The sequence below is a fragment of the Anopheles bellator genome, chromosome 1 (genome assembly GCF_943735745.2).
Source record: "Anopheles bellator chromosome 1, idAnoBellAS_SP24_06.2, whole genome shotgun sequence".
NCBI lineage: Eukaryota > Metazoa > Arthropoda > Insecta > Diptera > Culicidae > Anopheles > Anopheles bellator.
In genome coordinates, this window is record NC_071285.1 from 16,174,525 (window position 1) to 16,191,628 (window position 17,104).

Sequence of the window (17,104 nt, forward strand, 5' to 3'; positions counted from 1 at the left end):
ATGGGAAATTCATTGCGTGGCGCCCATAATTATGCCCAAGCACTGTACGGTGAAAGGAAAGATTGAATGAAAATGCCTCTCGTCTTGCTTTCTCCCACGCTGCCTTCCACCGCCTACTACGATATTCTGTTGATTCGCACAATTTCTTGGAAGCGCCCAAAAATACCCGACGGGCGGAAAGCCTTTTCGGATCTCGGCAGCCGAACTGGGGAAGGTGCCGTTGCCTGCGGCGATCAACCAGGAAGTACATAAATACACGTGCTGTTGCCCTCATTCTCCGCCACCTACCCGCACGCCATTCTTCGGTTCTGGAAATTCCGTTAGCCCCACCACGAGGCGTTTCCCGTGTCAGGATGATATATTTAGGCCACGGAGAATAATTGAACTAAGCTTCTTGACTAATTGTAGTCTCTCTCTCGCTCTCTCTCGCTCTCTCTCTCTCGCAGAAGAGTTGAAGCATGAACTTTTCACCATTCGGGACACACTTTCCCGGTACCATACCGGGAATCCATCAGTTTGCCAGCTCCGGTCTGGGCGTTCCGACGACATCCCACGACTCCAGCAATCGATACCATTCCATCAACTCGAACGTCAACATGGCCCACTTCAACCAGAGCCACGGTCCCATTTTGGGCAAGTTCCATCGCGAGCAGGACTCCAGTAATGCTGTCGGTGGCGGCGGTGCAGGTGGCGGAGGTGGTGCGTCCAACAAGTACAACGGCCACTCTTCATCGGGCGGCGGAGGAGCGTCCGCAATTCCGACCACGACCACGAGCGGTGGTGGTGGAGGGCAGCAGTACTCGCACCCGTACAGCAGTCAGCACTCGGACGTGGCCTCGGATCACAAGCAGCGCAACATGTACGCGCAGTCGTCCGTTGGCAACAGTTCCGGTGGCACCGGTGGAGGCAACGGTGGCCAGAGCGCTCAGGAGCTCAGCCAAGACATCAGTGCCTTGCTGCAGCAGGCCGACAGTAAGCGGGTGTTGCAAAATCCCAGCTGGCAATCGCTTGCACCAGGCGCTTCCGTGGCGGACTACCTGTCCCATCTTCCCGGCAGTGCTCTGCCCCTGTCGCTGCACCACTTTCTCAAGTATTCGGCCGAAAACATCAAGAAGGAAGCCCAGAACCCTCTGTCCAGCCTGGACATGTCGCAATCGCAGGGACACAACGCCAACAATGCCCACGGAGGAGGCGCCGGCAGTGGCATGGTCCTTCCGGCTTCCCAGACCATCGCCAGCATTCTGGGCCACCCGAACCACCAGCCGGGCGGTCTCGGTGGTCACCCGTCGAACGTGCAGGCAGCCAGTTCGTCTACGGTCGGCGCAGCTGGCGGAGAAGGTGCGGCGGGGACGGACAAGAAGAAAAAGAAGAAGAAAAAGAAACCACCGAAGGAGCGCAAACCACGTCCCAAGCCGGGTGAGATTCAAGTACGAACGGCACTCGACGGCAGTTTGTTGTTCCTGTGCCCGGAGTGCCAGATGGCGTACCCAGAGCGTGAATTGCTCGAACAGCACCTGATCGGCCACAATCTGGAGCGACGCTTTATCTGCGACATCTGCAACGCGGCACTGAAACGAAAGGACCACCTCACGCGCCACAAGCAGAGCCACAACCCGGAACGACCGTTCGCTTGCACCATCTGTCTGAAGGCGTTTAAGCGCAAGGAGCAACTGACGCTCCACTTTGTCATCCACTCGGGCGAAAAGCGGCACATTTGTCAGGAGTGTGGTAAAGGTAAGGTACACAGGGGGGTGTTCTCGCGAAGAACTCAGATACTAAAGCGTGGTGCCATCTTCGTTTCAGGATTCTACCGAAAGGATCATCTGCGCAAGCATACCCGTTCGCACATAGCACGCCGCCTGAAGGCGGAACTGAGCCAACAGCAAGGACCCGGCACGGATGGACCGTCCACCAGCACGGGGAGGGGAGCACCGAGCCAAGCACAAAGCGCCAGCAGCCAGCAGCAACAGGCTGCTTCACAACAGCCGACCCCTCAGCAGCAGCAGCAGCAGCAGGCAGCGCTACAGGCACAGCTAGGGCAAGCTCAGCAGCAGCAACCCGGCCAGCAGCTCCAACCACCGCAGTATCATTCCCTTCCCCCGGTCCCTGGTCAGTCTCAAATGATGTCCTAAGTAGAGATAGCGCACGCCAGAGAGAGAGTTCCGGACCAGATTGCAAGACTTAACCCGGGGACGGGTTTCTGCGGGCGAAAGCGTATCTTAAGAATTGAAGAAAAAAAGCATTTAATCTCCATTAGGTTTGGTGCAATTTTTTGGTTCTGTTTTCCAACTCAAGGGCACGGCACGATCGGTTCACTAGCTAGCTCCGATAGGCTTACTAAGCGTACCCACAACTGAACCCATTCCTTCGCTCCTAGCACAATTTTACACCCCCGGCGATCGGGAGTGTAGCCAGTAAATGACACCGTCGTGTACAAAGTTAGGTATACAAGAGCAACGGTAGAGACAGAGTGATGCTTGCGATAACGAACACGGGAAGAGATGTTTCTTATGGTTTCGCTTTAAGTTAACACACTCTCAACAAAGGAGAAAACCCTCGCTCAGGTGAAACACAAGATTGTAGTGGAAATATTTAAACTGTAGCATAATAACGATAGCGTATCTCGGATAGGAGCATAAAGCGGCACCACATTTAACAACCCCGAAACGGAGCGTGCGCGTGTATGGTGGTTGCGCACAGTGCAATAGTTTTTGCGTTTGGTTTCGTGTCTTTTCCTTTGCCACGGTTCCGTTTGAAGATCGTATAATTAAGCAATGGAAAACATTAACCAATGATCATTCTAGTCCAGTTTATCTAGTCCAAATTTTAGGAAACGAACTGTTTTCGAAGATCGGCAGTTGAAGAGAATTAATCAAAGTAAAACATTTAGTTAAAATGCGTTTAGGAATTTGTTTCATTTGATCGAACTGTGCGGCCCAACTGTTTCAACGGCGCGGTCCAACTTATTAATTATTCTATTTGATAACAATAAAATTAAAATCAAAACCACCCAAAAGACTACAACAAGCTGTGTTTGGCTAGAATCTATTTTTTCCGCCCTTTTATCGTACATTACCTTTTAGGCTGCACATCGCCGGCAACTTAAGACCCCTTAAGCCACTCCCTTGAACGAGCGATACTTTTTGTACTGCTTTACCACGTCGGTGTACAGCAGACGGCTGCTTTCGTCCATCGTGCGCAACAAGTAGCCCGACGAGTGCGAATCGTAACAGGAGATCAGTTCGAAACACACATTGTACACTTTGCGAGCGATCAGTTCCTGTTGCGTTGAGGGACGCTTGCTTTGGATGATGGTGTGCAATATTTGTGCCAACGCGTACGGAGCGAGGATGCGTAAGTCCTTCTCCAGCTTCCTCACTGCCGTGTTCATCATTCTGAAACGAGAAGCTCAGTTAACCATATTCATACGATGCTTCTAACAGTAACCATACTTTTCAACGGGCAACAGCAAATCCGAGATCGAGAGCACCTCGAAACTGTTCAGGCTCTGTGCTGCCGGGAAACTCTCCTTGTAGCAGATAATTGACCCAATTTGTCCTTGCATGACGTGCAGATACTGTGGCAACCGATGACTGACGTAATTCGGACGCATCATCAACAGCATGTACAACACCTCACTGATCAGACGATGCAGTTTGTAGAACTGTTGCTCTTCGCCCTCCAGAAGCGGATGTTTGCGTATGTTAATCGCACTCAGAAACTCCAGAACGTGATCCATCACGTTCGGTAGAAGCTTGATCTGGCGCGTACCAACGACAACCGCAAAACTTGACAGAATTTCACGCAGCAGTTTCGGCTCGTCCAAGAATTTCTTCGACACGCACAAACCCATCACATCTCGTGCCACAACGGAGGTGAAGCAACGTACGAACGCTTGATTCGTTTCCGCACTTGGCGATTCGTTGAAACCAAGCTTTGCTAAAATGGCAAATGCCCGCATCACGGAGCGCAATGAGGTAACATTTTTCAAACCACTAGCACACGCGGCCGCATCGAGTTGCTGGAGCTTTTTGGCATATTCCGCCCCGGAAAGATGGCTCGTGAAGGAAATGACAAACATTTTGAGGTTTTGTTCCTGCAAACGACCCTCGCTGTTGGTCAACGGCTTGTCGTCGGTGAAAACGTTCACATGGCCTGAGTTCACGTTCGGTAAAGCGTCCCCCTGCATCATCTTCATGAACTCCTCCCAACGGTTTTCCAGAATGGCAGTAAGCCGTGCATCGTCAAGCTTCAGATATGCTTTGTACTGTAGACAGGTCGTCAGCAGGTTGCTAGATGATGAACTGGAAACTTTGCGCTGCACAAGAATATCAATGTAATTAACAGAAGAAATGGTTGGGAATCAAACTTCTGCTCACCGCTTGCTCGATGTAAACCAAAAGTTGATCGCGCAATTTCTCATCAAGCTCCTTCTTTCTGCTTGCTTTGTATCGAATGCTCAGTAGACAAGCCTCGAGACAGTGATCGAAACACACTGCGTCGGAGTTACGTAGCTGTTTGGGAAGCTTTTTTAGTACGAAACCATCGATAATGGTGACAAAATCTTCCAATAGTGCATCAAATGCTTCGGCCGGTACCAGTTTCAGTTTGTTTGCATTATTCTAAACGTAAAAGACAACAATATACTTATAAATTCACTTCCTGCCAACTATGCGCCATTAACCGACATACCTTTTGCAAGAAATTAAACATCAGTAGCAGTAAAGCAAATCGATCGGTGTTATCCTTGGTGAAACTTCCTAATATTGTTCTAAATTCTTCGAAGCCTTCCTCCGTGAGGTTTGTTGCTAACTGCCGCAGGATGGCCGCCAACAGTGGCGATTGGCCAAACAGCGATATCAACGTTTGGAAACTGGCAAACTTTGAGACATTTGCAGCGGTTCCGACAGAGATGTGCCCTACAAGAGAGTAAAATAACCGTGTCAGGTTCTAGCAACACAAATAGCATGCACCGATAACTTACTCAAAAGCTGGTTCATGAAGCGACCGGAAAGTTGCTCATTTCCCAATGCACTTATGTCCGCATAGAGCACCATGTTTAATGCTACGAGAATTTCTTTTCTATCCGTTGGCATCTCGTTGATTTCTATCTCATCCAGTACTGCCAGTAGATGATCCATTTCTGCCGCATCCGTTACTTCAAACTTTAATTCTTCCGATCGATTACTTGAGCAGCGTAGAAGAAGCTTCCGGAGACGTGGTAGTACATCCGATTCATTTTGACCGACCAATTTATCGAACGAGATCTTCCGACATACTGCGTTTTCGCAAGCAGCGAAAACATTTTCGGCAATTCTTTTGTATGCTGCCAGCAAGAAGATTTCAACCAAACCGTGGTTTGTGGAAATCTCTTTCAGAATGTGTTTAATCTCCTCGAACGGACAGTACGCACGATCGACAAGATAAACCGCCATCATCGCTTGTTGCTGTGGGTCTAGGAGCGATAAAAACCATACGTTCGTCGAACGGTCCAGAAGAACCCACCGTAGGTTTTCTCCCGTTTGACCGTCTATCACCCTATCGATCAGTGTTTGACGTTCCTCGGGTGCTATTTCATCGCCAACCAGCTCTCTTTCCCTATGTTTTTGTAACAAAATACGGTTCATAAGCGGTGCATCTTTTGTCGGTAGACGCTCCTCGATCATTGCCCATTCATCCTCACCCAGATACGCATGCATGCGCTGGCTTTCATCCACTTCGATGGAATCCGGTCGATAGTAACACACCATTAATCGATAATTGGCGTAGAAATAGGCTGTTTTCAAGAAGGCACTGTAACATCTGGCGTCACCTGAATGTTCACCCAACAGCAACGATCGTGCAAAGTTGGTCAGTGTCTCATCGAATTCCTCAAAATGCTTGGTCAACTTTTCCCAGAACAGGTTGGAGTGTTCGATCAGTGTGTTGCCGGCGAAAAAGTAACACAGCCAGCACATGGTCATTTCCAGCAGAAAGATACTACTTTCAGTTTGCTCCTCTAGCGGTGTGTCAATCGCTTCCTTCATCATCCCCATCATGGAGTCCCAATATTCAAAGCTTCGGCCCGACAGCAGCATTTTCATGTACTCCATCATGGCATTGCTCAACAGACCATCCGTATCTGGCCAAGCAAATGCAATCGCGGGACACAGGTTTTGCAATTGTATCCTTGCAATTGGTTTGCTTCCTTCACCGGAGTCTTTCTCAGCCGCAATTAAAAAATCCAAAAACATTTTCTCATCGTCCGAGATCGTAACGATCGGTTGTGCAGATCCATTCTGCAGCTTTTTCTTCTTCAACGGGGTGTCACTGTCGGCAACACCAACTTTACTCTTTCTCTTTCCACTGCCCTTTCCTCTCAGCTCCCGAATGACCGCATCCAGTTCGTTTTCCTCCAGATAGTCGGCAAGGTTCCCGAACAGTTCGGTGCGGAAATGTTCGTTCTTGTTAAGCTTCATGTACATTCTCATGGTGGATATCAACATGCCCTGGTAGTGGTGCAACGTCTCGGAATCCTTGCGTAGGAACATGGTTTTCAGTATGATACCGACGATAGTGTGCTCCAGGATGAGGGGATTGTAGTCGTTGATCGTGCAGATCAGTTCGAAAAGATCCGTCAGCAGTGAATCGGACGACGCACAGATGTCGATAAACTCTTTCAGTTTGACCGTGAAAATGTCCGTAAAATTGAAATCCATCACCTGTTGCTGGTCGACTTTGATGAAGTATTTGCGCAGCAGTGCAAACACGTGCTTCGTGATGGTGAAGATCTGGTGTGTGCTCTTCAAGATCGATCGTTGCTCATCGACGAACGCATGCAGCAGAAAGTATTTCAGAAACAGCAGCACTTCCAGCTTCATTTCACGGTACGCTCGGAGGTATCCTTCAATCAGCAGTGCAATAACGTGCAGCGGCAGCTCGTTCATATCGAAGCAGCCCATGAACAGGTGACGCTTCGTTTGGTCGGTCACTCGATTGTAGGATGACGCTTTGCCTTCGCCAAAGTAAACCTGTTTAAAGAACTCCAGCAGCTGCTCATGCCGATCGATGCCACGCATTTTGAGCAGCAGCACCACTTCCGAAAGCGGCGTTATAAAATAACTGAACGCTTCAGTCCATTTGGGATCATCCGTAGTGGACTTTAGATAAATTTTCACATCGTCGAAAATGCGGTCTACAGTTTTCTCTTCATCCTCCTTGGGTCGTATTTCTTTGAGGCACTTCCTGTAGTACTCTAGCGTGACCCGCAGAATCTTTCCGTACGATACGTAATCGAATTTGTAGAAATTTTTGAACTTTGTGTCGAACGCTGAAGTTAGCAGGCTTTCCAGTAGCTGATCCCGCCGTCCTGGCATCTCCTGTACGAATTCACGTAGCACATTCGTTAACCGTTCTACAATGGTCGACGGCAGCGCATTCGATGGGCAGGGCAGCGATAGGAAACTGTTGACGATTTGCCAGCGTTCATTAAACTGCTGCTCGTTCAAGTCACCCAGATCACGAAAGAATGCAGACACGCCGTCGAGAAAAAACGTGAAAATTACATCGTACTTCGACATGTAGTAAAAACTAGACGATCTCCAAAGCTTTATGCCGTACGCCAGGTTCTCGGCGAAATCGCGTTCCGGGTTCGATAGTCGTTTTAATATTTCTGCAACAACACCAGCGGTAAGCTACATTTTCAATCGGGCGCCAACAACACCACTTACCGCTTTTCATATCCATTATGAAGGTATCTTTATCAACTTTACGCGAAACAAACAATCTACCACAATTCACCGTCCACGTGCGAATCAGTTTGCTTTGATTCACACCGGTTTGTTTATCTGTCAACTGAGGTTGGCCATCACGCACACAACGATATCGCATGCGGCGATGCTGTCAAAATGCCGAAGCGCCGAAAGCGCCGCTTCGCGTCGACGCGGCGCGTCCGTTCGCCTTCTGACACATGCAAATCACGGTTAATTTGAAAATGATTGTACAACAATAAAATTGTTTCTTTTTTGTCGATAACACGACCTGTTTACTGCATAATCTGTACACAGCCAAGCTGAGCGTCGAATCTCCAGTAATGCAAAGAAAATCTACAGAGAACCTGGTTTGCTCCAGAACACGAGCACGAAGATGCTGCGTATCAGTTTGAGTTTGGGTTGGAAATTAATTGAATTCGGTATTACAGCCGTCAGGATCAAAGTAAGCGCAGAATCTGCGCTGTAAGCCATCCTTTATATATTCATGAGTTTTTGTAAAGGAATCAACATCGCATCGTAGCTTAACGAATCTGTTCCTTGCATCCGCCGACCGGAAGCCGACCCGTTTCACGTGTTGCAAAAAGAGACAAAGGTAACCGACCACATGTTATCCAAGGCGGGTTGCCGGGTGGCACCTTGAAGGTTGCGAGAGCACCTTGTAACGTATCCTCGTTTGATGTCGTTACTTTTCACATTATTTAGTCGTTCGATTTTACGTACCCATTGTTCTGTGCGCTACACCGGCCGGTTGTAAATTCTCGGTTCGCAGCGTCTGAAAGCAGAAAGGAACATCACTTAATCAATGCAAGCTCTCCTTCAGAAAACGGAGATGAGTTGAAAGGGATTATCTGCCCATCTTTTTGTCGTCGATGTGCCCTCACATGAACAAAGTTGAGTGGCGATGGGAATTCCCACAACCTAAAGTGTGAACCCATTTTCGGTAAACAAGAACCTTAAACCTATCGTCATTGCTGGGCTTTTTTTCCTCAAGGCGTCAGGGCCACCTTCGATAGGCCTTCCTCGTGGGGCAGCTGCTCAATTTGATTATGCAAAAAAATCAATGAAACGAAAAAGGAACATCATCCAATCCGCTACACAACGAGTCGGCGGAACGTGAAGCACTCCTTGCCCGTCTGGGAGATGGTTTTCCTAATCGCTCCCAATGCACATCATCCACTCGAGGCGGTAAAATAAACAACGTTTCACAACGGCCTTGCCGTCCTCGGCTCGACCGTGGATACGCCTTGCGTATGTCCTTTTCATTTACGTATGTGTACACACGGTTTGCTTCTTTTCCTCTGGATCGTGTTTTTTTTTGCTGTGCTGCGCCTTATTCTGTGGCGTCGCGCTCTGCACTCATCTATCAGAGGACATTGAGTCCTGTCATCGGCCTAGATGGATATCCGCATTCCAGGCTTGAGACGTTTTTTTCCAGACCCCCTCTTCAAGGTGCAGTAAGGACCTCCTCAGCGCAAGGACATCGCTCTCTTTCTCCTCTCCGGTAGCCCCTCGCAACGGCCACACCACGAACATCTGTTTCTGTGTGGTTCCTATCGATCTGCCAGCCCAAACGCTCCTCGGGTAGGAACCCATCATTGGAAAACTCGACACCAGCAGCGCCGACTGTTTGCTTCCGAGTCCGAGTTTCCGCGAGGCGCAGCTTGTTGCTCGTAGCAACCAACACCAGGCAGAGGCTTGCTTCATGTGTATTTTTTTTGTTTGGTTCGTTCCTCACACACGCCAGCCTTAATTAATCCCAGACGGCGAATTACGCACACATATAGGGAAGAGAAGCCGCACTTCACCGAAGCCACGCGGCTGGTGAGTGACGAAAACGCGGGATAAACACCACTCAAGCGCGTCTTGCAGGAGGATTTTGAGGGAAATACTTTTCAAAAAATCCCACCACTGTCAGCGAGCCACTTCCTCCAGCATTTCCACCGAGGACGTTATGCCGCCGGCGGTGACATTAAGGACCTTGCCGAGGGTAAACTTTGCGTTCGCCTCGCCTTCGCCGGATCGCTTCACCCCGCGGAAACGCAGGAATTTTCCACGACCTCCAACTTGCGCCGATGGCGAGCTCCGAATGTCAACATTTCCCCGGAGGCTGGTGGAAAGGGTCCTCTCCCACGGCGAGACCCTTGCTGTCCCCGGAAAGGGAGTGTTCTCACCCATTGCGCCGGAAGATTCCTACTCTACTAATGAACACGATTACAGCGCTTAATGAGGCATTGCGGCTGACTACGCGAGCCAGACTCGGTGTAGTAGAGGCGAGCCTGGAAACCCAGCGCCCGGCAGTAGTGGAAATATAGGCAACTGGCACCAAGAGCCACTACTTCATAAGTTTCATCCCTTCGCCATCGCAGCGCTCGCCAGAAGTTGCATTCAAGTGGAAAAACATCTGCACTTCTCGGGCCGGGCTGCCGGGCCTACGGGAGGAATTCGGATGCATTTCCCAGGGATATGCCCACGGTGCACTGAGGACGTCATGCCCGCCGGTTACAGCATCACGTGTGACACACTCGAGGTTCGTTCCTCGTATGGAACTAATTAAGCGCAAACTTTCATCCACTCTCTCTCTCTTTCCCGGCCGCAGCAACCACTCGCATAAGGCTCGTTTGCCGCTCGTTCGTTCTGCGGCCTCTGCCAGAGCCCGGCCAGAGGAGGCGCACCATTTGACGGGATTCTGTCCTTTGAACTCCCACAGGCTCCCGCAGGGGATTGCTATTGACTGCTTTACAGCGCAATTTTCCCGTTAATGCCCCGCCAGTCGTCCGTCGCGGGCTGGGAAAATCTTCGGGTCGTCCCTCGAACTGGAACTCGAACTTTCGATTTGTCACAGGCTGCACCGTAAACCGAGCATCGTTGTGACAGTGTTTTGCCCAAACCGGTTACGAGGAATGTCGATGCCGGATCGAAGGGTAGGAAAGGATGGTTGGAAAATGAGCGTAATTAAATCGAGAATGGCTTCGCAGGCGCTTCGCAGTACCTGAGTCGTATTCGGCCCGAAATGGCTTCTTGGTGACGTTTCCTAATATTTTTTATTGATTTATTGTGTTACAAATTCCTGTAACACATTTCTTCATCACGCTGGAGCCGAATCGCGGAACCGTATGGAAGCCGTACGGAAAAAAAGAAAACTCCCATGGACAGTAAGGGCGTCCGTAACACGTCAACGTCTGTCAGAAGTAAAACGTAATCATCAGCATCGAAACAGGACGTCCGTGGCGAAGTGTGAACAAAAACATCGTCAATCGACACAAAAAACCGCCAGAAAAACAAAACCCAGAAAAACGGGCATCGACTCGGCATGACGGTTGGGATCACCGATTGGAAGGCGGAAAATGAAAAGAATCACCCACCGACGCCAACGGATCGAACCGTCCGGGTGTTTTGTGGGTTTCGCTCGTCCTCGGTAGGGTCACCTTCGGTGGAGTACGTTCCCCAACCTGCTACCCGCTTGCTGCTGGTCCAATTTGTGCCATGGGAAAGGTGTCTTACATTACCCGCCCGAGTCGGCTGGCGGGGCCCTCCTCGGGCGACCTTTTTCCTTGCTTGTATCCAAATGTTTTCCAATCACATTTGTTTGAGCTCTGAAGTGCATCTTCTGCTCAAATTGTCGTCCCCGGCCCCCGGCCGAAACGAGACACGCCCGTGCCCTTTTCCGGATAGAAAACACATGTAACCGTGGGCTTTTTGTGTTCGTCCTTTCTTTTCGTTCGCCCGTCCCCGGGGGTTCCAGGTGATGGTTGAAGGCAACCAACCAACCACCAATCATTCCACTCGAACGGCTGCCGCGGGTTCAGGTTTTTGTTTTGATAATTACGATCGCTAGACGTCGGCTCGCCGACGTGTCTGGGACCGGGCGACCGGGAGAAAATGTCGCCGTCAATTTGGACCGCGCCCGGTCGTACCTTTTTAATTTGCTCTGCGTGACGTCTCACTTAAGGGAGACGGAAGCTTCGGAAGGAAAAACTCCGTCCGTGGAATGGAGAAAATTAGAAGCATATTTTCGTACCGTGGCCGACCGTCACCGATCCTCCAGCATCGCGATGAGAGACGGGCTCTGGAAAAGTGGAACCTCGGCAAACCGCTAACGGAACCGAAACCGCCACAAGAAGCGAGGCATCGGAATGCCCTTCCGTGTAGCCGCGTCGGGCCTTCCTGCTGCGGCCGGGGCCGGAAAAATAACAAGTCGCCGAGTGATTTATGCTCTCGCGTCGCCGTGTGCACGGGAAGGGAATTACATAAATTTAAGTATCATTAGTGGGCCGAGCCGGAGCGAAACGAGCGATCGACGGGGAGCGACAGACGATCCACCGGATCCGCGCGGCTCAGACACATGACAGACGGTGGACAATATTTATGCCAAAACAGTGTGTTGATATTTGACCGGCATCGTTTGACGATCGATCGACGACGATGAGGCTCCGGGCCGGGCCCACGTGCTCCGGCTGCCGGTCCAACGGTTATCAGGGACGCGCGGCAGGGACAACACAATGTGGTCCCGCTGTTTTTCCTCGGAAAGGACCGCAATAAATTTCCCGCAATGGTTTATCACAACAACGGGGACGAAAGTAAAAACACCAACATTGGGAAAAGTAATAAAAAGACAAAACGGAAAAGGTCGGCTTCGGAGGCCGGCCCGAACATGAGAGCTTAACGAGCGCACGGACCGATAATTAGGTTAGGAAAATGTTCTTTTCATATTCCTTCCAACCACATTCCACCATTCGGACTCGACAGTGGAGAAAATTCCGAAGAAATTGTTCGTGGCCGTTTTGCTATCGTCTTGCGAACCAACCAAAAATCACACCCAGCTTGCGTTCGAGAATTAGTGAAGATGCTCCACGCGCAAGGCGGGATTTGAGCGAGTGATTTACTCCGGCGGTCTCGGTGGAAATCTGTTCTCCTGTGGAAATCCATTTCAAGGAAAGAGACTGCGTCCAGTAATTCAAGCTGCTCGTTGGGCGTTACAACTGTTCCATTGCAACAGTTGGCCCACAAAGCCCGGCTGCCTCCGCTTATTATTCATTCAAATATCGACTGATTTATTTAATTACCACTGCCGTGGTAAAATGGTCCCATTTTTCAGCCCACCATTTTTCCCATCAGAACCTGGGCTTGCTTGCGCCCACCGTGAGGGGCGTTCGAGTTTTATGGGTCGTCTTTGATTAAAAAATTACACATCACCGATCCGTCACCCGGGGCCGATCGGATCGGCGCATGCACCGCCTCTAATTGGTTCTAATAGACGATTAATTAGCGCGTTGGGCGAGATTTAACGACCGGTCGATAATTTTGATCGCTCATCTAAACGACTCAACTCCACCCAGGCACATGCGGATGCGCACCGCACATGGCCGTGATGATAAACAGCACACCCGACTCGATCTTTTTCCCTGACGCAATGCTGGTATTATTGCATTACGCTACTGTCGACGGTCCTGTACAGTTTTTCCTTTCGTCACTTCCGTGATCAGTGTTCGGAAATGCGGGCAACCGATTAAACTCCCCTCGCTGTGATCAGTTTTAGTTCAATTGGTGAGAAAACCCCTAGTTTTGAAAGGCCGTTAAAACGAGACAATAGCCGCGCGCACTAAGAACAGCCCCGAAATGCTCATCTACAGGCGATAAAATTGATCCGGAGAAACGACAATCGATCACTTTACTGCGCATAGGAAGGAAAGACCTTCGAGCCCTCTCAACGGCTCCCAATTAGCACGCAGCGAGGTTATCGTTTCCCAAGTCACAGTCTTTTGGTTTCTAAAATCCTCAATCCTTAAAACAACAATCCGAATGACCGGGGAAGCTGCGTAATATCTGATACTGGTGAGATAATTCCAGTTCCGAAACAACCCGTCACGTTCAGTTTCGCCAACGCCGAAAGGACTCGGCAACATATCGGTATCGAATTTCGAGGCCCACGGTTCATCCACAACTTTCCTCGAAGAATCGGACCTAAGAGCCTAACAACAAGGGAGCGAGAAAATATGGGAAAATAAGCACGAAGATTGTTGCGCCGAAGCCAAACGTGAAGAAAAGGTCGGCGAAAGAGAAAGATTATCACGTGTCCTCGCTTCGCTTCCTCCCCACCCGTTCGGCACCCGAAGCCACTCAGTGTTATTAATGCAATAAAATTTTGCATAACAAAACATGACTTCCCACCGCACGCCGCACGGCACCCGTCGCTAGGTTATGGTTTTATCTGCCGCCGTCGCGCAAGAGTGCGCGAGACTTTGCGCCAGAGTAACCAAAGCATCTAGAGAGCTGCTATGAGCCGGCAACCATTTATTGCATTTGCTGCCGTTACTAGGCACTGGGTATGCACCGATGGTAGCCGCCGGCTGCCGTTGCCACAGTGACGTGTGTTCTCCTATGTTTAGCAAATTTCTTCATAAATTTTCGGCTACTACTCTTGCCGAATCAAATGTTTCATTTTGTTGGATGAGGATTTCGTGGAAGTAGTCAACCCGGGCCCAAGGCGACACCGGCCCGTTAAGCAAGGAGCGCATAGCTACCTCACAATCACTGCCAACCACTGCCATTCGGAGTCACCACCGACCGCTCCGTGTGATGAATGATATGCTAACGACAGATCCGCCACTGATCGACCGCGTGCGGTGTTGTGGTCCCGCCTCGCAAAGTCCTCGAGACCTCCCGGGCCGGGTGTTTGCGTATTTATGCGATGCAATTTTCATCATGCAGCACCGGGTCGTCGTTACCAGCGTAAAAGCTTTTCCACCGATCACCGCCAGCGTCATCGTGTCCGTCCCGTTGTTTAAAAAAGGATCAAGCCACATTATTCACACTCTCTGCGTACGGGGCGGCATCCTTCCGAGCCGTGGCGCGCCGAGGGAAACTTCGTGCCAAATGAAACGACGCGAGTAATCATAAAAGAAGGGAGACGCAAAAAAAGCCAGGCACCCTCGCACCCGGCCCAGGCGGAAAATGTAATGACGCGGAATAGGTTTTTCCATCAAGTTTGGCCCGCGTTCGCACAATGCAATTTTCCCGCCACCCCTGGGAGGAGGAGCCGGTTCCTTGCGTGCGGCGCCCTACTCGGGCCCATGTGTAGTAGACCCCGGCTCCGGGCGGATGATTCACTTTTTTCGCTTTAAATCAAGCCAGCCACTACCGCCACTACCGGTGGTGCTAGGTAGTGGACGCCGCCCCCCGAGGAATCAACCCCTCTACAGACAGGGGGACAAAAAAGGGACCGTTTGAGATTAAATTGCGCTGGCGGTTTCGGGTGGGCCGTTTTGTCGGCCGCTGTTTGTTTGTTTAATTTTTCAAGCGTTCACACAGCGAAGGGTGTGCGCCACATTCAACCCTCCCATGAATGTTAGCAGAGCGGGGCCAAGCACCCTTCGGAAACTGCTACTAGCGGCGGCGGCCCTACCGTCGATAGTTAAGAAACATTGGATTGCGCTGCGATGCAATTTCGGGCCCGTCCTGTGCGGGCATCCTGGCGTTCCTGGCGGGAAACGGTACTTTAGGGAATTTCGATGCGCCCCGTCATGCCGTTGGTGGGCCGAAAAAGGGATGTTGTAAAGATTCCAGCACCACCACCCCCCGGGGCTGGGGGTGAAGCTATTTTTCATCTCGATGCCCGATGGATTTTCACTCCCGGCCAGAGTGTTATTGAAATGAAACCCCTGGCCCCTGGCCCGCTGAATGGCGCACTCGATGTGGTGTTGATGATGGGTTGTTGCTGGGAGGTGAAGGTGGAATCCATTGTTTAGTGAGCGAGGCCGAGGTGGGTGGGAACAGCCAGAGACAGCCGGCGGGGGAAGAAAATGCGGCGAACATTTGGAATGGGGAAAAACTTATTGCCGTACGGGTAATCCGATGAATTTCCCTGCCATTTGCTGAATGAGTTCTTGACTCATTTCATAGTTGAAACGATAAAATGAATTGCTTCTTGTTTGCCAGTAACGCTCCCAGGTTCCGGTAGGCGAGACCCATCGAAGGCTTACCGGTGAAATCGGTTCCAGTAAATGGAAATCAACTATTTCACGTGGTACATTTTGCATACTCCTTTCGCTGTTTGGCATAAGTCTCTGCTCGAGTGCCTCAAGAGCAGTGTCTTGCAGTAGTTGTTTCCATTTAATAATCAACATAAAGCTCCCTGCTTCATTATAACGTAATACAATTGGCATGGACCGGCCCACGGACAACCCCCCCACCCAGGGTGCAGAACGATATGAAAAAGTCTCGCCTTAATTCGAAACTTCCACTTGGGAGGACGAGCGTTTGTTTCACAAAGTTAAATTTCGCTCGCTCCGGCACCGGAAGCGGCAACACAGCATAGTTTGGCAGCCACCCTCGTTCTCGGCACGAGGAACTGGGAACTGTTCATGAAGTAGAGCCCCCCCCACCATCCCACAACGGCCGCACGGGGCGACGATGGCGAGAGATAAAACTACGCTTATTTCATCTCATAATCAAAGAAATAAAATTTAATCGTAAAGTAAACACACCGGGGAATCGCTTCCGCTGTCGCACGGCCTGGCTACTGGGGGCCCCTCCTGCCTCCCTCCCGGTCTGCCAACCGGTTCGTTCGTTCGAAAGGGGGAACCTAACCCAACGTAGCCCGTGGTGAAGCGAAGCGGTCCAACTTCGTCCCGGAAGCCTCTGTAGTTCGAGGTGGCAGTTTTCCGGGCGTCCTGGGGGATTATGGCTCCCAGGGATTTCCCAGGGCTTACACGAGGTGCGATAAACACGGGCGAGTCACTGAGGCCATCCGGCTATATAGAGAGGCGAGGGTCGCTGATTGGTGAGAATTTAGAGGAAATCGGATCCCTCTCGAACGATGGGGAGTTTGTCCAGCGAGCTGACTCACCCGCGTTGCACTGATTCACCCGAGCACGCCATAACCTTCTTCACACCTAATCAATCAGCTTCCGGCCGGGGCGTGGGGGGGAAACTGGGCAAGATAAATGGCCTGAGGCCGGAGCAACTGCAAACTGCACGCATCAAACTTCAGATCAGACCGGGGTTTTCCGGGTACTCCTAATTTTTTCCCGTAAAGCCCAAGGCGCTTCAGTTGGTTAATTTACCGAACAAGATGGCGCCCGGGAAGAAGTGCGAGCGGCACCATAAATTACCGGAATTTAGCCCACGAAAACAGAGCCCACGTTACACAGCGAGCGGTGGGCTCCGTAATCCGCCGATAAACAGGCCATCAATCTGGGGCCCGACCGGCGTAGCGAGAGGATAAAGTTTGGCTTCCGCACCGCTGGAGTGTAAAAATCGCTCAACGAGCCGTCGCAAATTGAAATCGCAGCCCAGACACCACGCCGCGTCGTCGTCGTCGTCGCTGGCGTTGGAAAACTGGCTGGAAATTGGAA

The 17,104-nt window shown here is 50.8% G+C and overlaps 2 protein-coding genes across 2 annotated transcripts; one reads left to right on the top strand and one right to left on the bottom strand.

Moving 5' to 3' along the window:
- The first annotated feature begins 458 nt into the window (after positions 1 to 458).
- Positions 459 to 2,132, top strand: LOC131216591 (transcription factor Sp8-like). The gene is made up of 2 exons (XM_058211123.1): positions 459 to 1,734; positions 1,804 to 2,132. Exons 1-2 carry the CDS (start codon positions 459 to 461, stop codon positions 2,130 to 2,132), a joined length of 1,605 nt encoding a protein of 534 aa, XP_058067106.1.
- Positions 2,133 to 3,001: 869 nt separating this feature from the next.
- On the bottom strand, positions 3,002 to 7,725 carry LOC131216537 (uncharacterized). Its single transcript, XM_058211047.1, has 6 exons — positions 7,710 to 7,725; positions 4,985 to 7,651; positions 4,693 to 4,919; positions 4,380 to 4,622; positions 3,453 to 4,318; positions 3,002 to 3,395 (listed from the first exon to the last, which is right to left on the bottom strand). The coding sequence occupies exons 1-6, from the start codon at positions 7,723 to 7,725 to the stop codon at positions 3,113 to 3,115; spliced, it is 4,302 nt and encodes a 1,433-aa protein (XP_058067030.1). The 3' UTR covers positions 3,002 to 3,112.
- Positions 7,726 to 17,104: the final 9,379 nt, after the last annotated feature.

Excerpts from the sequence above, each read along its gene's own strand:
- LOC131216591 (XM_058211123.1), top strand. The coding sequence starts at position 459 with ATGAACTTTTCACCATTCGGGACACACTTTCCCGGTACCATACCGGGA. Across the intron at positions 1,735-1,803 it reads TTGTCAGGAGTGTGGTAAAG|GATTCTACCGAAAGGATCAT; the intron begins GTAAGGTACACA and ends TCTTCGTTTCAG.
- LOC131216537 (XM_058211047.1), bottom strand. Across the intron at positions 4,920-4,984 it reads CTTCATGAACCAGCTTTTGA|GGCACATCTCTGTCGGAACC; the intron begins GTAAGTTATCGG and ends ACTCTCTTGTAG. Across the intron at positions 4,623-4,692 it reads TGTTTAATTTCTTGCAAAAG|AATAATGCAAACAAACTGAA; the intron begins GTATGTCGGTTA and ends TTTTACGTTTAG.